This window comes from Corylus avellana, chromosome ca11 (assembly GCF_901000735.1).
Source record: "Corylus avellana chromosome ca11, CavTom2PMs-1.0".
In the NCBI taxonomy this organism is placed as follows: Eukaryota; Viridiplantae; Streptophyta; class Magnoliopsida; order Fagales; family Betulaceae; genus Corylus; species Corylus avellana.
In genome coordinates, this window is record NC_081551.1 from 16,983,373 (window position 1) to 17,008,791 (window position 25,419).

The following is a 25,419-nucleotide window of genomic DNA, read 5'->3' on the forward strand; positions in this document are numbered from 1 at the left end:
ACTTTTTTTGTTTTGCCAAGTCAGTTTTTGCTCTTTACCTCCAACTGTGTCATGTTCGTGTAGAGCTGATTCACGCAAATTCACAATCAAGATTGTGCCACTTCTTAAGTACAAATGAAAGTTTATGGGAAAATAGTATATCTTTCAAATAAGGGAGAATAGTATATGAATCTTGGGTAGAATTTACTCTTTAAAACTGGCTTGCAAGAGGAGAATACTTCAAAGCTTATATACAAATGGTTAAGATTGTACTTAAATCATGTTGGACATTTAGGATCCTAATATATCGTCAAGCTCCACAGTCGACATTCACGGTGGCTTACTCTATCTCATAGGTCGCCTCCTTCATGACTCAAACCCAAGAAGTGGTGTTTGGCTTTGATATCGAATGATACGAACCTCAAGTAAAACTCACCCTTAAAAACCGACTTATAAGGAAAGGGTACCCAAAAGCTTATATATACATAGTTAAGATTGTACTTAAGCCATATATGACGCTTAGGATAGTCAAAGACATATTTCCACCACCTAAATAGCAACCATTCAATCATTGCTCCGTAATCCTGTGCAAATTAGACTCTTTGATATAGTTTCCTAAGTGCAACATTCCATATTAACCTATTCCGAAACAATCAGAAACTCTAAAACATCTTCTGCATCAATTTCTCCAGCTCGTTTAAAATTCCCAAAATCTGAAGTGACTTGGCTTATGTCTAATGTAATGGAGTCCAAGCATGGATTGATTTGCAAAAGAGTTTTTTCAAATGATTTTCTAATGTCTATAGACACACAAGCAAGAGTTTTTTTTCTAATGATTTTCAAAACCTCCTAACTACACAATTCACAAACTCATGAATGGTGTCCTCTCCAACCGCTATGAATTTGATTACTGACTGCTATTATCACTGATTTTAAAGAAAAAAAACAATCGAAGGAGAAAAATATAAAAGCATAAAAATGTGTTCAGATTCTGGGAATAAATTAAAACCCCAAATCTCAGACAACAATGCATGCCAAAAATTTCTACTGTGAGCCAGGACCATCAAAAAAACCTACAGAAAATCTCCTGCCTAAGCCAAATCCCATTTAATCATAAAGATTGCTTATTGTTGGAAATGCACTATTCTTGGATATCTCTAGGAGACTCCAAATTATTACATCCTTTGCTTTCAATTTAACATGATCAAATGAAATCTAGATCAAAAGCAAACTCTATTTCTACAACTGATGAAATGATTGTGAAAACAAATGGAAGAATGCAGGCATCTCTGCTCCAAACAGAGATAGCTGAAAGCAGTTGGATCTCTGGTTTACTTGTATAGCTGCTTGAATCTTTTACAAGCTTCTAAAACATTGCTCCTGTGACCAAAGGCGCTAACCCTGATGAACCCTTCGCCAGCAGGTCCAAAACCACTGCCAGGGGTAGTAACCACATGAGTTTTCTCCAGAATCTCACTGAATACATCCCAAGAACTGCGGCCCGGAAAGTGGACCCACACATATGGTGCATTCTTCCCTCCATACACATTGAACCCAAGTGAATTAAATGTCTCTACTATTATGTTAGTATTTTCCTTATAGAAATCGATCACTTCATGCATTGCCTGAAAAATAAAAAATAAAAAATACAAATCAACAGATCTTGTTATATCTGGATTTCATAACATTTTGCTGTCTCTTTGGGTAGAAAAGAGGAACATGAAAAGCAAAATCAAATGGATATCTTGTTACCCAAAAATAAGTAAATAGATAATGAAAAAAAAAATTATGTATTAGAAAACAATGGGATTTATGGTGGCAAAAATTCAATTTTATTTTTGTATACATTAGTAACTAATTAAGAAAATGAGACCAAAAAACAGACCTTAAGGCCTTCTGGTGAAAGGCAAGCTAGACCACCAGCTTGGGCAATGTTGGATGCACCATTGAAGCAAGTACAAACAATGCGGTTGAAGTCCTTGGCTACAGGAAATCCATCGGAAAATAGCAGCTGCTTTGGAACAGCGGTCCAACCCAGACGAACTCCAGTGAACCCAGCATACTTGCTAAATGATGATGTCTCAATTGCAACCTGCAATGCACATATTTATACTACGAAGTCATATATTTATGCAGGGGCGGAACCAGACATTGAAGTGTGATGGGACATAACTGAAAAAAATTTAAAATTCAAGGGTAATTTTAAAATTTTGGGGGGACTTATTACATAAAAAGCACAAAATTTAGAGGTGATTTAAAATTTTGGAAAAGCCTTACCTAATTCCGCCCCTGTATTTATGAAAATAAAAGTCCACAGCATTGAAAGGGGAAAATATAGATTAACCCCTCTTAACCATAATGAAAAGTACTCTCATTGCACTCAAATCACAAATCACTGTACCAAAAAAAAAAATTTGAAAATCAATAGTTGCAGTTATAAGCACATCAACTCAGTGGCACAAGAAGCAGGAGCAGACTGGAAGAAAGTTTTAGCTAAGGCATTTCTCCAAAGAATAACTCTCAAATGCAGAACTGCCATAAAGTATTTGATTAGAGAAGATGAAAAAAAGTCCCATTCAAAGGATTCACGGGATATAAACCAGGATAAATTGGAAAATTTTGAAACTTTATGGAACTGAGATCCTAAACTGTATTCTGGTGATAATGGGTGGATAACTAAGATCTTAACCTCAGACCTTGCCTAGCAAGAGAAATGTGGGAAGTAATAATGACAACTTTCCACAAAAATATTGTCCGAACTTCCTTTTGAGGCATGAGCCAGATAGAAAATGAAGTTATTACTAGCTATCCTTAAAAATAATCTGATACTTGGCAATAAATACACTAAATGCACTGAAAAATATAATGCAACATTCAATATGTCATTTCCATAGGATGTCTTCCCAACCTTACCCTTGAAACGTAAACAATTACTGCCTTATAAGTATACATTTTGAACTCGAGAAAGAAAAAGTTTTTAATAACAATAAAACTCCCCATAAGACTGTCCTTATGACATAGGTAGACAAAATGGAAGTATATTGATTTTAATAGAGATGCATTTCTTAGAGCATCCCCATCAAGCTCTTCATATTTAACATTTCTCTAAATTTTTAACAAAATCCACAAAAAACATCATTTATCAAACTCTTTATCCAAAGTTAAATTTAACATCTCTCCAAATATAAAGACACCAAAAGCAAAAGCTATTTATTTTTTAATATTATTTTGGTTGTTGGGTGGCATTTTGGTAAATTTCTCACATGGAATTGAAGTGAGTGAGTTTCATGGCAATTACATTTGTTAATAAAAAAATAATATTTAGTTAAAGTAGAGAAATATTTAGAGAGTTTGGTATTTAGTAGTTTTAAAAAGTGGCTAGTTAAATAAAAAAAAGTACATTTTCAAAGTTAAATTTAGAGAAATTTTAAAGAGCTTGGTGGGAATGCTCTTAATGTGGAGCATTTGGAGAGAAATGAAATTGCGTCTCTTTGAGGACTACGAGTCCAAGGTGCTATGTTTAAAATCCTCTTTTTTGAGATCTCTCTTAAATTGGACTGTAGTTTATGTTCCTAATTTCTCATCTTCAAATTTGTTAGATCTTGTTTACTTTTTAGATTGTAGAAGCTTCTAGGGTGATTGTCTATCGTGTATACTTTTCGCATGCGAGGGCATTGCCTTTTTCTTCCAATAAAATTATTATTCATCAAAAAAAAAAAAAAAAAGAGATGCATTTCAAAATAAGAACAATTGTAGATTATGTGAGGAAACTACACCCAGCTGTATTCTAGGACATATTATTGATCTCATTTCATCAGAAACCACACAGCATGTCACAGAGTTGACCAACAAATGTAAGGATAAGAAATATAAACAAATAAAATAAGAATCCAAGAGCAGATTTGCATGCAAGAAATCTAAAAACGAATTTTCATCACCAAAGTTACCTCTTTAGCTCCAGGAATTTCAAAGATGGAATGGGGGAGGTCCTTGGACGCATACATGGCGTATGCAGAATCATAGACTATGATTGACCCATTGTCCTTAGCAAAGTTTACCAGCTGTGTCAGTTGCTCCCTGGTTGCAGCAGCACCAGTAGGATTGTTTGGTGAACAGAAAAATATGATATCCGTTCGAGAAACACTCGATAAATCAGGAAAGAAACCATTCTCTGGAGTACACTTCATATATTCAATGCCCACAAACTTTTGGTCATCCTTCTGAAACTGTCCAGTCTGGCCCATTATAACACCTGAGTCTACATAAACCTGCACTTTCACACATTTCCAATAAGGAACTGATACTGCACAACTTTCAAACCTTTAACCCTGCAAAGACATTTGCATGCAATGCTGCTAATACCTTATCTAACACACAAGCCTGATGAAGAAAACCATTGTTTTTCCATTTTGCTGAAAGCAAGGTAAATGTTCAATATGGTTGAAATTGTGAAATAACATGCTCAAACAATCATCCTCTACTTCACAACTTGCATCTAAGTGGTAAGATCACCTAACCAACAATCCAAGTCAATTGTCAAAATCAGAAGGTAGCCCTAATAAATGAAACCAGATGTCAGATTTATGGAACTTCTTCTAGAGTGACTGAGTACATAGAATTGAAGGTAGCCCTAATAAATGAAACCAGATGTCAGATTTATGGAACTTCTTCTAGAGTGACTAAGTACATAGAATCGTATTACCTAAAAAACTAACTTCCCAAGTGAACCTTGTTTTATTCATTTATATAGAATTCTCATTGCTTACCAAAGGAAGAAAAAAAAAAGAATAACTTCCAAAGTAAACCAACTCTGTCTGTATCACACGCACCTCCGCCACTTTTTGTATAAGATATTGCATGGGTGTTCAAAGAAACACGGCATTGTTGAAAGTTTATCAAACATGCAAACCTCTGACCGGTAACTTCATGCAAAAAAAAAAAAAAAAGATGAAAAGGAAAAGGAAAAAAAAAAAAAAAAACTAAAAGAATTAAAAAAATATTCATAATGACAAAATAAAACGACCAAATGAATGTTGACAAGACCAACTCAAATTTTTTCACTTGATACATACATCAATGAAAATAGATAATTTAAACAGAAAAATGAAGACAAGTCAAATGCAACTGGAGAATAAATTTCTTTTATTTTGTAGAAGAATAAATTACCGGGTATGATGGGTCTTGCACTGCTATTGTAACATCAGCCCCAAAAACAACCTGCCAAGTGTAGAAAGAAAGCAAATTCAAATAAAGTTTAAGTGAAAAACCATTAGTAATGAGCCATATTATCTTTAAGACAGAGTTTTTTACCAAATTGAGTTGGAGAAAATTCATCCAACATAGTCTATAAAAATGACATGTGTCATTTTTCATGTGAGAAACACATAATTTTTAAATAAGCACAGGCTTTTTGAATAAAATCTCTTTCAACTTTGTTCTTACAATTAAAAAAAAAGCATGTGTTTCTCACATGCAGATGACACATTTTTATAAACTAGGTTGGAGGAATTTCCTCCAACTCAGTTTGGAAGAAAACTTTGTCCTTATCTCTTTAGACTTCCAACATCAGAGCATCATGCATTGATGGTAAACAAAAACATCAACACATTCAAACAAATAGAATTGAAGGCAAAGACCAAAGTAAGGAATTCAAAACCACGACTTGAAAAAAAGTGAATAAACCTGAAGGCGGGATAAATCACATTTTGCACCATCTGAAACAAATATATCATCTTCCTCTATACCAAGGTTTCTATAAAATGTTGAAGCAATTGCAGCTCTCAAAGCCTGTACAGATCAACAACAATGTTAGCCTTCAGCAATCATGAAGTTAATCATCAAAAGGAAATGGAAACCTCAACTAAATCTCAAATAAGAAAGGCTCATTAAAACTAGGAGGCTTCTATTCTTTGGCTTTGCTAATCTGCTCTTACTTGTGTCTCGATTCTAAGCTTGATCAAATCAGTTATGAACCTAGAGGAGGGTTGTCTCAGGTCAACAGCCAGCATAGAAACTTCAGCCAAACCTTAATCAGCATGAATCCTCATATTTTGAGAGGTGAATGGCAACAAAAAAGAACTTTTGTATACATCAACCAACAGTAAGAAGCACAAAAAAATATTTGACCGTGAGAAAATTGTTGTATGACCATACACAATAAATTTCTAAAGAAACCACTTAGTTTCCAACCATACACTTGAATTCTAGATCAATCGCTTGTATTATGAATAGTGCCCATGCATGTTTTCAAGTTCTCATTTCCGGCTGAATGATGCCATATGAACATGCAAGGGAAACTCTGCATCTTCAGCACATAATTTTGATACATAAGTAGTAGTTATTCATCATCAATAATGGGAGTATATATTGACATTGAAGACAAACTCAAACATCAGAACCCAATTTTTAATAGAGGTATCTACAATTAACAGAGAAGTTTAACTCCATGAAACAGTCAAAAATAGGAATCAAGAATGCCACACACCTTCTCACCCTGCTCAGCTCCATAACCACTGTAACCCTCAAGTGTTGACAATGCACGTGATCTCTGCCAAAACAAGAACGATTTGAATCAGTAGTTAAACAAGCAACAATCCTTTTCAATCAGAAACCAGATAAGATGTAAAACTGTGCGAATTTTCATTAAGACATACAAGAACATGACAATGGAATAGTTTCAATTATGTCAAGTTAATGGCACACCTAAATTTCTCGTTTGGGTCAGTACTTGTGCAAGGATTCTGTAAGTTGAAAAAATATGCACAATTATATGCCTCATGAAAAGAATTATGACTATCTTCTCTTCATAAAAGATAACAGGTATTAACTGTGTAAATATCAATAGTCCAAAGCTAAGGCCATAAGTTCCTTTTCCTCAATGTCAGAAGTTTGGGAAGAATATCCTTATTAATAAACTTAAGGAGAAACAAACAAGTAGACTTGAAAAAAATGCACTATGAAAACAAAAATAAAGAATAAACAGATCATAAAATTCAAGACAGTTTCGAGAAGCCAGTAATAAAACCAAATTTAAGATTAAGAATAGAAGAAAACTCTTTTGATCAAAATCATCATCCATCTGCCATACAACACTCCAAAGGTTTGTCATCCTCAATATACATAACTTGAAATTTTCAATGTCCATAATATAGAGAAATACATACCTATGACCTGCTGAAAAGGATAGTGCAAAAAGAGCAAGAAAAACATCAAGAAACGAAAAACAACAAATATACTTTTGACGTTAACAAGCAGAAACTTTAAACACCCAGGAATAAGGGGGGAAGGGTTAAGACGTCATACCTTTTCCATTGCAGAAGTTATAACTTCTGGAATAGGCTCAGTAGTGTCACCAATTCCAAGGCTTATAACTTGTGCATCAGGGTACTTCAGCAGATGTGCAGCCCTCCTTCTGGAAATCTATTTTCAAGAAATTTTATGGACAAAAATAGGGTTACTAAAAATCCGTGTATGAAACAAAACATAGGCCTTTTGTGGGTTGGGTGAGGACCAGAGGTTGGGAAGCCATACAAGAGGAGTTAAATCTTGTATGAACTGAAAGCCAAGAAATTGGTCCCCAAAAAAAATGATGCACCATGATATCAATCATAGGTCCAATGACTGAATTGGTAACAGCTAGAGTATAACAATATAGCAAATAAGAGCACATGACATCACCGACCTCTGGAAAAAGGTAACCTGCTTGAAGTTTTGCCATGTTTGCATTGCGAGAGACCGTTGTCTTGTAAGCTTCAGAACAAACAGCAAACGTGTTTAGCAATAATTAAATGTCAAATATCAACAATCAACACAATAGGAAGAGATGCTTCTAATTCCTTTTTTGTTTAAGTATATTTGACCCTGAAAAATTACCCAGATTTTGAAGTTTGTGCCTTGAAAAGTTTTCCTGCTCTTATGTTTTCCAAAAGGCTACATTTGTGTCTTTTTCTCTTATATGGCTATTGGAGTAACAGAATTGACTGATGTGGCAATGTTTTTTATGCTGCAGCATGATTTCTAAAAAGAGATGCTTCTAATTCCTTTTTTGTTTAAGTATATTTATCCCTGAAAAATTACCCAAATTTGGAAGCTTGTGCCTTGAAAAGTTTTCCTGCTCTTATGTTTTCCAAAAGGCCTCATTTGTGTCTTTTTCTCTTATTCCATCTATAGGAGTAACAGAATTGGCTGATGTGGCACTGTTTTTGATGCTGCAGCATGATTTCTAAAAAGAGATGCTTCTAATTCCTTTTTTGTTCAAGTATATTTGTCCCTGAAAAATTACCCAAATTTTGAAGTTTGTGCCTTGAAAAGCTTTCCTGCTCTTATGTTTTCCAAAAGGATAAAATTTGTGTCTTTTTCTGTTATGCCATCTATAGGAGTAACAGAATTGGCTAATGTGGCACTGTTTTCAATGCTGCAGCATGATGTCTAAACTAAAAAAAGTATCATCAGCAATCGCAAAACATTGATAAACATTAGTAATGTGGATCACTAATAATCAGCTTGTGTACAAAACCACCACACAATAATAGCATCAGTCGCAGAATAAAGTAATTTTCTACATTTCCAAGCTATAAAGAAGACTTCGAGCCAATGGAGTAGCTCAATTGGCCTCACAAAGCGGAGTCACTAGTTCCTTCCCCTCACTCCCCTTGGACCAATTACTTATTAAATATAAAAATAAAAATAAAGAAGACTTAGCATAACAGACATATAAGCAAAGCCATATGGCCCATAAGCTCCCACTAGAAAAATAACAAAAAAAAAAAAAAAGATTTCTTTTTGCAATAAACTTAAATTGAGCAATCATTCACAAAACATTAAACCCCCCGCCAAAAAAACGAACTATAGAATCCAAAATAAAAAAATTGAAGTGAATGAAATAAAAATCGTACCAGTCTGAGCTTCCTGAGGCGCCGCAATGCACTTGCAAATGCTGAATCTTTTCGCCGGAAGCGAAACATTCTTAGTTCTGCAGCATAGAAAACCACAAGAATTCAACTAATATGATCGTTTAAACCACAAAGCAGAAATGAAAAGGGTTGATCGGCAGAAAAAGGAGAGGAATACAAGATTAGGAATTTTCTAGATGAATTACTTCGGGTTTTTTTTTTTTTTTTTTTGGATGAATTACTTCGGGTGTTATTGTTTGTTTTCAGGCAGTTTCTGGGGAACCAAACAGCGGAAAGAAAATGGTACCTCGAATTGAAGTTGGAATGGGCCACGAAAGCAGAAGAGGACGAAGAGATTGGAGTGGAGAGGTGCTGTGTGAGAGACATTTTGAGCTGAGGTTAGTGGTTGGCGACTTTTGACGCTCAGAGAACGGCGGAGGCTAGGTTTATAATTTGAGCGGGACGAGAAATCCTCTTTTGGAGAAGAGTCCAAAATATGATAGAGGGAAGCCAACTTTGCCCCAACTTCTCTCCAACACGTGGTTTTTTTTTTTAAAAAAAAAAAAAAAAAAAAAAAGGAAAGTTTACGTTTGCTCCTCAAATTATCATCCAATTAATAATGTTCTCCCAAATTACCAATTAATTGTCATTTTATCCCCTAAAGCCAGCATAAAGACACAAATGACCCTAAAATATTTATATGAAGACAAAAATATCATTATAAATTCGAAAAAAATAATTTAAAAACTATTTTGTTTTTTTATATTTAAAAGCGAAATCACTCATATTCGGCGAAATGGTTTTAAATCAAGAAAATCTCACAAATTTTCATGTATTTGGCTTTGAAATCCGGTAAACAGCCATGAGAAATTAACGAAAGTCAAAATGTAATTATATCCTTCAATGAGAAGGAGGAAAATTTAATCATAATCTACCAAAATTTATAGCAGAGTCGAATTCATCAAAAAAAATAAAAACGTTTTAATACTTCTTCGTCAATTCAACAGATTGAACGACTGAATTGCAAGAAAATTGAGTTCGATCACACTAATTTATGAACATATTGCTTTAACTAGACAAGCAATTAGCAATTCAGACAAATCTTTAAGCATTGTGCCAAACGCGATTTTTGCTTTCAAAATCGACATACAAGATTGCAAAAATCGAAATTGAAAACCCTAGGAAAGAGAGAAGTGTAGCAAACTGCGAATCATCTTGAGGGGGAGTTTGTCGAAGTAGCCATGGTCCTTGAGCTTTTAATATATTGATGTGGCAAAACGGTGCGTTTAGTTTAGAACTGACGGGCGTTAAACATTTGAGGAAAGATCTAATAGTATGGATTTTTTTTGTATTTTCGATTGACCAAAGGATAAAAAAAAAATTGAAAAAAAAAAAATTAGGGATTACAATTTTGAGGCGTTGACTCATGAATTTATAATATATTTACCATTTTTTTAAGAAAAAATGATAGGTTTACAAACAAATTTTACAAAAAATCTTTTTTAACATGACGTGATACAATATGATTAAGTTTTTCAAAAGTTTAATTTATTTTATTTTTAATCATGTTGTAAAAATTTATTTGTAAGCTTAGCATTTTTTTTAAAAAAAATGTTATATATATATATTAGGGGTTACAACTTACAACGTATAGTTTATTTCTTCGTTTAGTAATTCCTGCGCATTTCTGTACAGAAAATAGAAAGGACAGAGGTAAACTCGATTTCGACCTCAGAAAACAGTGGACAGAAAAATAAACAACAAAAGGCACAGAACTCAGTTTCCAAAAACAAGGAGCTAAAAATGGCGAGCGCTCTCTTATCTACTTCCCCCTTTGTCTCTGTGCAAAGTAAGCATTTCCAATGTTCTCAGCTTCAAGTAAAAGCTTGATTTTTTATGTTTTTAGTTTGCTTTTAAGCTTCATATTGACTCGATCTTTATGTAAATTTATCTTGATGTTTTGTGCAAGATAAATATAGTGAAATAATTTCTAATTCTTGGAAAACTATGACGCTTAACGCTGCAATCTCCGAACTGTGTTACTAGAACACTGTTGAACTTCGATTTATTGAACTGGGTGTCTGCTATTTCAAACAGACAGAGAAGTGGGTGGACTTGTGAGGAATTTCAGAAGCTCATTCTATGGCAAAGTGATGTTCAACCAAACTTGTGCGAGAATGAAAGCTAATAGCAGCCATGGAGACCGTGCCGTAGTTGCCTCAGTAGTTAGTACCACTCCATCTTTCTATATCTTGTAATTCTGATTGCATTTTTTGGAGTTGGGTTTTGTGGAAATTAATTAATAACTTTTCGGCAGCATAAGCGAAAAGAAATTATGGGTTTTAGTTTAATAGGAGAATTATAGTGAATTAGAAGGAGTTTTGCAAGATGGGTCTGTGTCTTTAATCTGGTCCAACTTGTTTATTGGGAAGTTCATTTATGTGTTTACAGCTTGGAAGGAGGGTCAAGAAGAAAGAGACTGTGATTCCCGACCCGGATTATCGCATACCTGTCGTTTTTCTTGGTGGGTACTGACTACTTTTCATGTATATTGCAAGGTTGTATTTGGATTTTGTAAGTTATTCTGAACTTATATGAGGAAAGGTCCTAATGAATATTGCCAAACAAGATATATTATTCCATAAACCCAGTGTTGTACTCCTTACTCTCACATAAAAATGTTTCCCACAGGCAGGGTCCAAGTATTCATGTGATAGAAAGGAATACTGCACTAGATGTTCTGAATAATTTGTCCAAACCAAGGATTAGTCCGTTGTGTGTATCATCATCTGTCTTTAGTTATAGACTGCGTGGTTTTTGAATTGGTTCAATCCTGTTTGTTGAAAATCATTGTCAAACTACATACAAGCCTGTTAGCTGGTCTCTGCTTAAATATAGATTATTACTCGGATTGGTGATTAGCTAAATCCCAGAGACACGAGAATTTGTCTAGTTTCACACTACCAATGTCTATCAGTATATTTTTCGAATATAAATTAATTAAATCCTGATTGACAATCTTAGAACTATTAGATTTAATTCATTAGGCTTTCTTGGGAACATTGCATCTGATAATTGCTGAATCAACATCCTTCCTTTCTCCAAGCAAGAGTGCATCTATGTTGTAGATTTTCTTGTAATGTCAAAACAATAATTGAAACAGGTCTAGCTGGGGGGCTAGCCTATACAAATAATCTGTTGCCAGCTGCACCTATTGGTCTCCTTGGATTGCTCCTATTGTTCCAGGTAACAATAACTAGGGCTGGATGGTGTAAGAGGTTTTTCGCAATTACAAGCATTGAGGGGTCAGACCTGCCTATTTTGATTTGGTTCTTTCCTGATTGAACTTAAAATGATTTTTAAGATTCCTCGATAATGGATCTAACACAAGAATGATGACAAAACATGGATGAAAAGCAATCCTTCAGTTGAAGATTTTTATAGACTTCCTTATCAAAAAAAAAAAAAAAAAGATTTTTATAGACTTCCCCCATTTCATCATGTGTTGCAACTTCATGCAATTATTTTTCGCTGAAACCACCTAACATATTTGTTTCTGTGTTCCAGACTACAAGAGTGAGGTTCGTCTTTGATGAAGAGGCTCTGGTTTGTTCCCTAACCTACCCAAAAAGCATACCAATAATTTCAAATAACGAAACAGCTTAAATGTTTATATAAATCAGCATGTATGTAGTCATTTCTGTGAATATATTTGTTTGCACTAGTGCATCAGGTTGAAGGTTGGTGTGATCTTTTGAAGAACACACTTCTTGTGTTTATTCGACAAAGGGTTCTAGCAACTTGATTGGTTTTAATTTATATTCGGTTGGTCTACACTGGAGCCTATAGGCAATTTAGTGTAAAAGCACTACTTGTAGTAGAGTGTTTGCATGCACTAACAGTAGCATGCACACATATGCATGTCTGTGTAAATTTTTATTGGTTTCTATGAGTATCAATATTATTTGGAAGTGTATATTTGGCAGCACTTGTCCCAAGACGTTGATGTTGCCCATATCTGGAATCTATTTAGAGATCTAACATGTGCCTGAGCTCAACTCTGATGAACTAACTTTGGTGTCTCTCCCCCCTTCCTCTATCTCTCTCTCTAAGTGGCAACTAGTTTTACAAAATGGTCAAATACCTCAATGCTGCAATCTGAGGTCCTACTTTTACTAGTAGATGTAGTTTTTTGTCGTCTTCTACCTAGGCTGTTCATCGATTTGGAGTTGGCAGCACTTGTCCCAAGACGATGATGTTGCTCATATCTGGAATCTTTTTAGAGATCTAGTATGTGCCTGAGCTCAACTCTGATAAACTAACTTTGGTGTCTCTCCTCCATTCCTCTGGCTCTCTCTCCAAGTGGCAAATAGTTTTACAAAATGGTCAAGTACCTCAATGCAGCAATTTGAGCTCCTACTTTTACTAGTAGATGTAGTTTTTTGTCGTCTTTTACCTAGACTGTTCATCGATTTGGAGTTGAGTCCTAAGCTTCTGACCTTGGTAAAAGATCAATCATGTTTAGTATAATTTATTTTTTTATTCCATTCGCAGTTAGTCTATTTTCACTTTACTAAACCTTTGTGTTGCTTCTGTGGTTTTAGGAGGTAAAGGTAGGAGAACAGCTTCAGGATTCAGGTGAAAATGTCTTTGTGGGTGGAAAAAACCGTTGGAAGTGAGCACATGTTATCCATCCATTAGTTTTAACAATTTCAACAGAAGGTTGTCAACTCACTTATTTGATTTATTACAGATATTCAACATTCGTGAATTGGGAGCTTTGGTGGCCAAGTTTCCCTGTTCTCGTGTATTTTAAGGAGACACAAACAAAACCTGAAGGACAAATACACTTCTTTCCAGTGATTTTTGTAAGTACGAAGGAAACAAAATCAGACATTTTATTTAGCATTGTAGTCCAGTTGTATCCAGCTACTTCTCTTTTGAGTGTTTGAAGGATCAAGACCATAGAGTCCTGCTAGCATCTTATCAAGGTTTGCTGGAAACCTAGGGACATTTATAAATGTAGAATGGGAAGGTGTTTGGTAATTGACAGCAATTCTTACTCAAGTTTAGAGCCTAAAGCTTTGATTCCTTAAAAAACATATTTAATCTTTGCTGTTTTCTTGTGACAAACAGAATGGGAAGCAACTTTACGATGTTATGGTGGAGAGAGCTGGCCCTTCAAAAAATAGTGGGCCTCAATAATCCTAAAGGCTTGAGCTTTGTGCTCACAACCATCCTGCTGTGCCATCTATAGCATATAGATGACTGTAGTGAGCAAGGTATGATAGTCACTAACTAGTATGCTGGTTTTAGCCAAACATATTAGGATTCGGTTTTCCTAATTAATGTTTAAAAGAAACAGAATCATTAACTAGGATGCTGCTTACTGCCAAACATATCAGGATTTGCTTTTCCTACTTATAATGTTTAAAAGAAGTTCTAGTATATTATTATTGTTAGAATAATTTCCATGTTAAGCCTTGATTTAATTTCCTTGTAGGTATGTCATTAATTCCCTTCTTTTTCTAGTCTACCTCATCTAATTGTATTAGACAATTCAATACAATAAAGATATAGCCCTAAGGGTTCTTATCAGTGGTGGATGTCGGTCCTTAAGGCTAAATCACCCAAAACCTTTTGTGTTCTTTTTCTCTATTTGCTTTCGCTATTGTTCCCTTCTATTATATTTTACATAAATTTCTACATATCAATCCCTTTAAAAAAGAAATGAATGGGGATTCACTTGTTTCTTCCCCTTTCAAAATGTTTGATCCCATTCAGGCTCCATGGTTATATATATGTGATTTTGTCAAGCCTTTTTTCTATATGATGCATACATAGTATGACCATTAATAATTCTTGCATCCTGGAGCTCTATCAATTTGGAAGATTATCAGTTTTCACTTCAACTAGGATATTTCTTCCACATCATCGCGTAATAGATAAACCAAATTTCTTGAATCCCAAATCTTTGATAACCAGTCATTGACTCTCTCTCTCTCTCTCTCCCTCTCTCTCTCACTCTCGTGTGCATGTTATTAATTATTTATGTAATTTTTGCAGGTAACAGATCGTTGTGCCTGATTGTTGAAGCTACATTTAGTACATATATTTTTACACTGGACTCTAGAATGTGTCATCAGATATTTTGTTATTGTAATTACACTATCATATTCTGGCGCGGTTTTAGCCAGCTCAAACTTCCTGACTTGAGAATGTTCTCAGGAAACGTTCTATTATGCACAATGTATACAATTAGTTTGTAAAAGGAAAAGACAGTTTCCCTGTATGTATCGACATGAATGGCCATATGTGGTTAATTCAAGTGAGAGTTGTTCTGCCCTTTTTAAGTTCTATTTACACCCATTTCACACCGGCTTATCAATGATCAAGTGTGAATTCTTTTGCTAATTTCTCCACTCCATTTATTTCACAATACATTAAGGTTAGTGGAAAGTTTACTAGTTCAATTGTGCTCTTCCTAAGCACCCAAATTACCTTATGTACCATATGGCTGCGGAAATTTCGAAAGATACGAGTAGTCTCTTATGCCAGCCATTTTTATACCAGACAAGTTCATTTTTCCCTAAGAGAACTAGTTGCTAAAGAAATACAATTACGCTGTAACTAGGAGCAAACAAAAAAGAGGCGAGGACTCTTCCCCTTTCTCTTTCTCGCGCAAGCATGCATGTGGAATCATTGTAAATTCCATATCCTCAATTCATTTACTAAAATTTCAACGCATGAGTCCATACAAGACCAAGTAACAAAATACAAAGAATTTTACATTTTTAGGCTTTCAAATAAATGTACAGCCAACAAAGTCTAACTAGCAAGCAAGCCCACAGCAGCTTCTTCCAAACCCAAAGTCTCTTTACATGTATCGTCACTGTCTGCATATATGTTTCCTCTGAGCAGTACAGAAGCCGACTTTGAACCATGCAATTGCCAACCGTGTTCCAGAGGTGTCATTGGGACATCTGACCAATTTATCTGGTTTTCTCTCTTTAGAGCACCTCTCCAAACAAAGGGTAGTGAAAATAGAGAAATGCTGCATGCACTCCTAAGTCTTTACTCTCCAATATGGTAGTGAAAATTATCATTAAATTTTAAATAAATCACCTGATTTTCACTGTTATGTTAGAGAAAGTACACTTGAGAGTGCATATGGTATCTCTCGGGAAAATAATGTCAACCACTCTTAGTACAGTGCGCATCTGTACCATGCAGGGTGCAATGATTATAGCCCACAGTTTGTAGGAAGTCTCGGATCTCTTTGGCACTGCTATTACTGGCTTGCAACAGTCGCTCGTCTTCCTCAAAGATGAGATACGGGGCTTCCCTTCCCTTTCTCATTAGCAACTTTGAGGCTCCTTTCAGCACATGATATTCCCAGCCCTGAACATCTATTTTGATCAGAAGCACATGCACCGACTCAGGAATTACTTCATTAAGGGGTATGGACCTTACTTGAAGTGCTATCTCTTCATTGGATTTGAATGCCAGCTTCGCACCAGTCGCTGAAACAGCACTATTGTCAAGCCGACCAACCAACTGCAATACAAGCAAGGATTAGCACTAGCAATGCAGCAGAAAAAAGAAATAGGTAGCACAACAAATTTAAATGGGATCACAAAAACTTTTTCCTATTTGAAGAATTTAAACATAGTAAATGGATCAGAAGAACAATATAGCCTGACTTAAAGGGTTTCCTGATCCCTCAACGAATTGGAAAAGCATCCAGATGAAATGAATTTGAAAGCAATTACATGTGTTACATCTAAAAGTAAAATGGTATGTAGTACACAAGTTTAAACACTTGCAACTCATTACCAATTTTACCAGAAGTGAGGCATGCCTTCTTATTAGAGGTTAGTCATTTCATGCTTCCATGTGAGATTAACCATGAATTCTGCATGGTGCATATTTATGGAGCAACCTCTCACTTAGTTAATGTCACTTGGCTTTATACAAAGTAGCAAAATAACAAGTACTTGGGGCCATTGCAACCTCCATCCATATCTACATAACGAAAACCAACCAAAACCAATCACAAGCACCTCTTAGTTCACTATGGAATCCAGTACATCAGCGTCCCAGACCTTAGCCTAAGACCAAGGCATGATCATAATCTGCAGCAAGAAGCCAACCCAATCACACCTTAACAGGTTCCATGACCTTAAAAGGCCACCTTTTATGTTCTCAAAGCCACATAACCTCAAATGAGCTCTCAGGAGTACATATTATCTCCACCATTTGTTCAATCCAATGAACACTAACAAGTAAAGAATTTAGATAGATCCATTAGGAGACGCTAACCTACCATCTAAATCATGGCATATAATCAAATCCAAACCAATACATAAACAAATCACCAAAATTGCCACCCCTACTTTGAATCAAACATTATAAGATTGATGAAACATCTTAATGTAATTTTAGATATATTCCAACAAAATTAAACTTCCATTTTCGGACATCCTATCCCATATACACATCACTTATGTAATTTAAAATCCCATTTCCTTTGGCATAAACTATTTCTTTCCAAAAACATGAACTACTACTATTAATTAATCCCAATCATGCACATTACGAGAACCTACACCTTAGATTCCGAGGGAACTAGACCTTTTACAAACACAAAGTTTGAAGGTAACTTTCTAATTACTTTTATTCACCAAAAGTGGATTTAATTAATAGTACAAGTAGGAGAATAACAATCAATGAAAAATTAGAATGCTAACTAGACTCTAACACTAACAAATAGAGATTATACTCCTTATTGACTACAAATACTATCTGATACGATAAATCTAATCTTAAAATACTGATAACAAAACAAAACTAATATAAACTAATCTTAAAAAAATCCCTAATACATAGAATTCTACTCTAATACAATGTCTCTCCTTTAACTTTACGTTACTTCCCTAACACCATAGCACAGCCCCAACAACAATAACATAAAGCGCAAAACAAACAATACCTTGTGGAACGTAATGTTCCCACTCCGGTCCGACGCGGCAGCCTCGAACACGGTGACCAAATCCCCAACCCGATTCAGATAAATCCCATCACAAATCCTCTGCAAGTTCTCGAATACCGGCTCGAAGGCCAAAACCCTAAACCCCATCGCCGCGGCAGCGAAGCTGGCCATGCCCACATTGGCACCCACATCCACAACAACCCCATTATCTCTCCCTTCACCCCTCAGCTTCTCCAGAACCTTCTGGACCGAAACCGAGATATCGGGCTTCCGAAAGAGTTTCCCTTTCAGCATTCTGACAATGTTCTTGTGGGGCTTATCGGGCAGGGTTCCAAGGTCGGCGAGCGAGTAGAGGAAGGGATATCGGAGGCCCTCCACGAGGTTCGCAATCACGGGGTGGGATTGGGGGCACTTCTGGCAATTGAAAGGTGGGATTGGGTAGAATGGGAAATCGGATTTGTAGGTGGGGTTGGTGATAGGGTATGAGGATTGGGTGGAGAGATAGACGAAGAACATGAGGAAAAGGAGGGCGCTAATGAAGAGTAAGCAGACGGTCTTGGAGAGGTGGAACTGCGACGGTTTTTCCCTTTTCCAAGCATTCGCCATCAATGATAAAGTTGAGGTTTTCCGGGAAAATTTAAAACTTTCTCGGGAAACTGAGTGGATCTCTGGAGAGAGATTTCTTGATTTTTTTTTTTTTTTTACTTCTTCTACCTTGGAAAGGAGTGAGCTGAGAGTGGGGATGTAATGTGGATGTGAACGGTGTAGGCCAATTTTCCGGGAAAGTGGGATTTTCCGGGAAAGTGTGGGATTGGATCTGTGGAGTGAGTGTTTTGTTTATCTGGTGAAAGAGTGAGTTAGGAAGCTGTGAGCCTGTCTGCCTGAGTGCGAATTGGGAGAGACTTGCCCAAAAAATAAATAAATAAATAGTGCAAGTCACGGTATTTCAATTTCAAATAGTGCAATTTTAAATATAGTGATCATAAAATTATGAAGTTAAATATTTGGTAAAACTAGTTGATTTTTAAAACTTTATTTTAACTTTTAACTTTTAAAATGATGCGTTTTGAAAAATGTAATATCAATTTTTAAAAACACCCACAAAAAATGCACTTTTAGTATGTATGGCCAACCAGAATGCGTTGACATGGGATGTGGGAAATAGCAATATACAAGTAGCATTACTCTTAACATTAAACCCTAGTGCTAGTAATTTAACTCACAATCCACGAACACAATACGAGCCTGACATGTAAGTTTAGAGCTAGGGTTAAGGTTAATCGGGTTTGGATCCCGTTTATGACCCGTTTAATAAATGGGTCGTGTCGTGTTAACCCGCGGGTTTACGGGTTGACCCGTTTATTATTATTATTATTTTAACTTAATTTTTTAACCCAAAACAAAAAAGAATTGTCATTCATTTGTTTTGTAGTGCATGCTATAGATGTCCATTGGAATTAGACACGTATCTTAAAATTGAGCTAAATAGATTGTCCATATGTTTGTTGAATTTATGCTAGTTATTTTAAGATATGTTGAGATGTACATGCTCAAGCTCAATCAACACTAATAATGGATCAATGAATTATGTTTTGTTGTTTTGGAGGCTTTCTATCAATTCTCCCAACCACTATTCTTTTGCAATTAAAAATTGCCACATTGCTTCTTGGTTGTTAGGATTTTACCATTTTGGTTAAGCTCTAAAAATTAAAATGACTTAACTGCGTGTCGGGTCAGGTTGTGCCGGGTCATTTCGGGTCAAAACCTATTGACAACTAAATTTAACGTGTTTATGGGTTGATCGTATCAATCCGAAATAACACGTTTATCTAAACAGGTTACACGTGTCGTGTTGTGTTACCCGTTAAGAAAACATGTTTGACATATTTATATAAACGTGTTGGGTTTGAGTTGACATAAACAGATTCGTGGGTCAACCGGGTTGACACAAACTTGACACGCCAACCCATTTTGCCAGTCCCGTTAACAGCATTTATATAATCCATTAAAACAATTACGGGCATTTTTGTAATGTTTATTAATTATTGATAATGCAGCTTCATAGTGGTGGACCGGTGGTTCGTGTCGGTTGTACGTGTCCAACTTGGGTCGAGACTGGAGAGGTGGGCTAGCTACTTCTGTACGACGGTAGAAATTTCGCTGGCAGTATTGAGTTTACCGAGGAATAAGCATTTGTGTACAATAAGATCCTAAATGCTTGCCAAGTCGAAATGTGGGCCTCAAAAGTAGAGGAAATGAAGTTGATGGATTTGGGAGGCTCGAGTTGGACTGTATTGTGCACAAGCTTGTTCCTGGAAACGGCCCACTACTCATACTTTACATTTACAACTCAGCCCATTTAATCCATATGAACAAAACAAACGAATCACATTTAAAAAAAAAAAAAAAAAAAAAAAACTAATAAATGAGTAATAATATAAGGAATACTCGTTGAGTCTTCCTAAATTTAATGTGACTTTTAAAATTACGAATAGATCAAAATTCAATGATAATTTTAAAAGTCACATCACATTTGAGAGTTCATTGTTTAGAATATTTTACTTAGTTTTCTCCTTGTGAGTATGTTATTTTAAATAGATAAATGTTTTGGGGGAAAGCATGGTTTGTCTTGAGTGAGTTCGTTTTTTTACATTACCATCATTATGAAGGAAGAGTGAACGGAGTGAAAGGAGCATATAAGAGCATCTCCAGCAGTATTAGGTATTTTACCTAGTGAAAAAGTACAATTCTTTACTTTAACTATTGTTTTTTCATTACATACTCCAATAGATTCTCTATTTCATTATCTATTTGCTTTAAAATATTATTTCTGATTCTTTTTTTTATTATTATATTAATGTCAACACTTAATTAAAGGGAAAATTAAACACATATATAGAAATCATTCATAAAAATAAAAATAAACACATATGAGGAATATTCATCCCACATGCAGATACTAATTCTTAAAATTAATAACATAAATAATTTTTTTCATCCAACTGCAATTGATTCGTTTCCATCCGTGTGTTTCCATGAAATAAATTTTTATGCATTCAATTTTTTCATCCAACTGTGTGAAGAAATTTTGTGAGCGAGAGATAAATTTTGTGTTTGAGAGAGAGACGTAGCAAATGTGAAGAGGTGTTCAAAAAAAAAAAAAAAGATGTTGGGTGAAAAGAGGTGAAATAAAAAAACAATAAACAAAAGAAAAATAAACAATATTTTATTCATCTAATGTGCTACTGTAAATAGCTCCAAATTGCTATTCACTATAGCAATGTAGCTATTCTAGCTAATGGCAAGCTACTTTGTTGGAGCTAAAAAAAGAGCAATAATAGCTAATATTAGTCTTTTACCTAAGCTGCTGGAGATGCTCTAATGGCTGTATTTTTTAAAAAATAAAAAAGTCCATTCTCAATATATGGTAAGGTATAACTCTCTTAAATGGGTAGAGTTGTAGGTTGAAATTTTTCTTTGGGTAATCCTTGGCCGATTGAATGTTGATTCTTTTGTGAAATTTTGTTGTTCTTGGAATCCAAACCAAATGGGGTTATGGGTGTAAAAAATTCTTTAAATTTCTATTCAATGGCCAAAAGAGGTGTTAGAGAGGAGATTTTGTGTTCATTTTTTGTTGTTGTATCTATGGTTCAGCCAATTAAAGGGGACATTTTGTGAAGTATGCATGTGCTTACAATAAATGCTTTTCTACAATTTTCAATTTTCTAAATTATGGCAAATATTATTTTGTTTGTTTGGCTGAATGTTTTATCGGTTGATTGTTTGATATGGTATTGATTTTAAGTATTGGTCAACAAAACTTACAGTCGGCAGAAGGCTCGTTAGTTTCACAAGGAACTCATGGACCTTCCATAGCCTCAGAAGGAGAAAATTCACAATCTCCCGAGGCAAAGAAGAATGTGTTCTTCCTCTATTTGTTGTTTGAATAAATGGGACGCAAATAGATGAGCTTCACCTTCTCTCGAACTTGGAAGGTAAAGATACTGTCGGACTTCGTGTGCTTCGCGAGTTGGTAGACCGCAGGAAACTCTCGAACGGTCAATAAATGATCATCCCCAAGGACGAGTGGCCAAAGGGCGACACAGGAGAAGAAGTATCTCCAATCGTTCAGCATAATTTGGTGCGGGGCCAGATTCATATGGCTCAAGAGTTCCCGAACCTGTAATGCTTCCAAAACTGGCCTTGACCAGTCTGGTAGGGTTACTGGCAAGTACACAAGTTTAACCAACTGGTGGCTAAATGGAAAACCAACCCTTTAAGCATCACCAGAGTTAATGCATAGGAATGTGAAATAAATTTGAGAAGTCTATAAATCATTACAGAGACAAGTATAATCCTCAAATTAAAGACACGGAGCAACTAACAATAACTTAAAGCAAACTTGATAACACCATGAAGAGCTTTCTTAAGCAATGTAACAACCCAGATATTTCTCTTCTTTTATCTTGTAGATAAACACGAATGTTACGCTGAAATAATCTCATATAGCGGAAAAACTGTAATTATCAATACAAAAAAATACTGTTAAAATACTTTTCTTTATACAAAAATACCCAAAGCTATGTCGTACAAGGCATTTGTACAAATCTATCCGACAGTCTAAACTCTAGACAAAACTTAACCAACTTGGAGTCTCTGTACATCTCAATATGAATCTCTAATCACAACTGCATAATTACCTTGATTTTCCATTCCTGCAAGCACTACAAAAAAACTGTGAAGTAGTGAGTCAATTGATTTCCGACAATATAAATCATTGTTGAATCATATATAGCAAAATGCTAGACAAATTATAAAACCACAAAAATCCGTATTATTGGATATCAATATCATACTCAGTAAGTAAGAATACTTACAGTGGATTACATGAATGGATCATCAAAGGTAATTACTTGAAACCCGTTCTGCTGCAGTTGGTCCATACCCATAATAATCCCTTCACTGACTTTCTCTCTCTCTCTCTCTCTCTCTCTCTCTCGCCTAAACTCTCTTTCTTCCTCTTCAGCTCTCTGTCTTAAATTTCCCATCTCACCCGCTTTCTCTTTCTCATGCTTCTCTGTCCAACTCTCACTCTATCGCAACATTCATTCTTTCTCCACTGTCTCCTCTTTCTTACATCCGTAAAGCTCCCTCTCTATCTAGCTCTCTCTCTCTCTCTTACTCACGTATTCTATGATTATGAAACATGTTGAGCAGGGAAGATGAATTAAATATGCGAAATAAAGTAAGATGGAATGAAGAAAGAAGAAGAAAGGAAAGAAAAAAAAATTAAATAAAGGAAAGGTAGGAGTGTTGTCGGCAAGAGTGGGTTGGTAGAAATAAAGAAAACAAATATAATATAACTTAAATGGTAAAGAATGAAGGATATGCGTGATTGAAGGGAGGAGAGAGAAAATATAGTATAAGCATTAATAAGTGGGTGTGGGGCTGCTGTGAAGAAAAATGGGGAAATGAGAAGAATAAAAAAATAAGAATTAGGTGGGTTGGTCGGCAAGGATGTGGGGAAAAATAGTAAACAAATAATAATAAAAGAAAAGAGAAAGATAAGGTGATTATGAGCAATTATTGCAGGTTAACTCGCATTTTAAAAATAATTAGTCTATTGTCCTCATTTAATCAATCACCAACTATTAAAATCATACTCCAAATTCTATAAATCGATCATCAATTATCATTTCTCTTAAATCACCCAATAAAATAATAGATATAATCTCGAATCAATATCATATAATCTAATAAATTCCTCAAGAATAAATGCCATTACTTAATCATCATCAAATAAATATATCTAAAATAAGACTTTTAAAATCTGGGGCACTACAATCTTCCCTCCTTATTGAAATTTCGTCCTCGAAATTAAAGCCCATAAATTACCACCTATCTTCAAATTGAGCAACCCAAATTAAAAACAAATCATACTTGAACCATAACTTACTCAAGTTACTATAAAAAATTTTAAATTCAATCTGTTCATAAATAAATATCATAACATATTCCATACCCAGGCGATGTGAGACTCTACAAGCACTCTTCTTGGGCACCAGTGTCACCGTTGGCAATCCTCAGGGAATTTCTTCATTCTCGGCCCTTAACTTTTGGCCCTTATACATTTCATTGTATCTTAACTGACACCATTATAATATGACCCACTTTTGGCATCACCAACGTGTGTCCACTAGCGACCCTCATAGGCTTGTGCACACTCCCACCATCTCAGGCTGGGTAATGCTTTGATACCATTTGTAACATCCCAGGGAAAAGCGCTAGTCACATCTGCGCTATTACCCCAAAAGGATTAGTCAATTTGGAGCTTTCCTAGAATTCATTATAAAGCCCAGTTTCACTTAGTAACTAGGCAATGTGGGACTTAGCACCCATGACTATCTCTATAAACTACCCACTCAATGTGGGCTTCTTCTCATCTTCCCAATATGGGACCGGGGTGTTACAAACTCCCCCTCTTAAACTCCTGACGTCCTCGTCAGGTCCACGTCATGCAGTGCTTCAATACCACATGACCTGGCGTTACAAGTAGCAACCCAGATTTTTAAAGTCTTATTTTAGAGATATTAAATTGATGCTATGATTATATTAATATTCATATTAGGTAATGGCATTTACTTTGAGGTTAAGATATTTATTGATGATATTAGGTAATAATATTTATTCTTGAGGAATTTATTAGATCTTATGAATATTATTGGAATGAATATTGATTTGAGGTTATTATATCATGATGATGATTTTATATTGATTATTTTATTGGGAGATTTAAGAGATATGATAATTGATGATTGATTGGTATAATTTGGAGTATGATTGTAATAATTGGTGATATAATAGGATAGTAAATGGTAGGTGTAAGGATGGTAGAATAAGAAGGTAGAATAGTATAGGGTTGGTGAAATAGTATAGGGTTGGTAGAATAGTATAGGGTTGGTGGAATAGTATAGGGTTGGTGAAATAGTAAAATGAGAGTATAATTGTAAATTGACGGTAGAATAGTGTTTGATTTTCTCCTATAAATAGAACTCTTCTCCTTCACAATTTTCACCACTCATCTCCTCTCCCATCTCTTGCATATATTCTTCCTTCTTCCGCTTTTTACTCGGTCTTTCTTCTTTCTAAGAGTGTTTACTCAGAACAGAGAGAGAAAGGGCGAGACCAAGCGCTACAAGAAAGAAAGAACACAAGAGAAACCGAGAGTAAGATGGGAAATTTAAGACAGAGAGCTGAAGAGGAAGAAAGAGAGTTTAGGCGAGAGAGAGAGAGAGAGAGAGAGAGAGAGAGAAAGTCAGTGAAGGGATTGTTATAGGTATGGACCAACTGCAGCAGAACGGGTTTCAAGTAATTACCTTTGATGATCCATTCATGTAATCCACTGTAAGTATTCTTACTTACTGAGTATGATATTGATATCCAATAATACGGATTTTTGTGGTTTTATAACTTGTCTAGCATTTTGCTATATATATGATTCAACAATGATTTATATTATCGGAAATCAATTGACTCACTACTTCACAGTTTTTGTAG

The 25,419-nt window shown here is 35.2% G+C and overlaps 3 protein-coding genes across 4 annotated transcripts; 1 reads left to right on the forward strand and 2 right to left on the reverse strand.

The window, feature by feature from the left end:
* Window positions 1-926: 926 nt before the first annotated feature.
* Window positions 927-9,342, reverse strand: LOC132166660 (LL-diaminopimelate aminotransferase, chloroplastic-like). The gene is made up of 10 exons (XM_059577510.1): window positions 9,178-9,342; window positions 8,874-8,950; window positions 7,661-7,728; window positions 7,282-7,398; window positions 6,464-6,526; window positions 5,662-5,766; window positions 5,146-5,196; window positions 3,927-4,247; window positions 1,865-2,071; window positions 927-1,604 (listed from the first exon to the last, which is right to left on the reverse strand). Exons 1-10 carry the CDS (start codon window positions 9,255-9,257, stop codon window positions 1,311-1,313), a joined length of 1,383 nt encoding a protein of 460 aa, XP_059433493.1. The 5' UTR covers window positions 9,258-9,342; the 3' UTR covers window positions 927-1,310.
* Window positions 9,343-10,546: 1,204 nt separating this feature from the next.
* LOC132166770 (uncharacterized) lies at window positions 10,547-15,277 on the forward strand. The gene is made up of 9 exons (XM_059577654.1): window positions 10,547-10,719; window positions 10,968-11,095; window positions 11,322-11,394; window positions 12,034-12,116; window positions 12,438-12,476; window positions 13,475-13,545; window positions 13,624-13,738; window positions 14,007-14,152; window positions 14,937-15,277. Exons 1-8 carry the CDS (start codon window positions 10,674-10,676, stop codon window positions 14,073-14,075), a joined length of 624 nt encoding a protein of 207 aa, XP_059433637.1. The 5' UTR covers window positions 10,547-10,673; the 3' UTR covers window positions 14,076-14,152; window positions 14,937-15,277.
* Window positions 15,278-15,569: 292 nt separating this feature from the next.
* On the reverse strand, window positions 15,570-18,740 carry LOC132165640 (uncharacterized). Of its 2 annotated transcripts, XM_059576285.1 has the most exons (3): window positions 17,863-18,740; window positions 16,344-16,427; window positions 15,570-16,271 (listed from the first exon to the last, which is right to left on the reverse strand). In XM_059576285.1, the coding sequence occupies exons 1-3, from the start codon at window positions 18,466-18,468 to the stop codon at window positions 16,065-16,067; spliced, it is 897 nt and encodes a 298-aa protein (XP_059432268.1). In that variant the 5' UTR covers window positions 18,469-18,740; the 3' UTR covers window positions 15,570-16,064. The 2 variants fall into 2 exon arrangements, with proteins under 2 accessions (XP_059432268.1, XP_059432267.1); XM_059576284.1 differs by having other exon boundaries at window positions 15,570-16,427.
* Window positions 18,741-25,419: the final 6,679 nt, after the last annotated feature.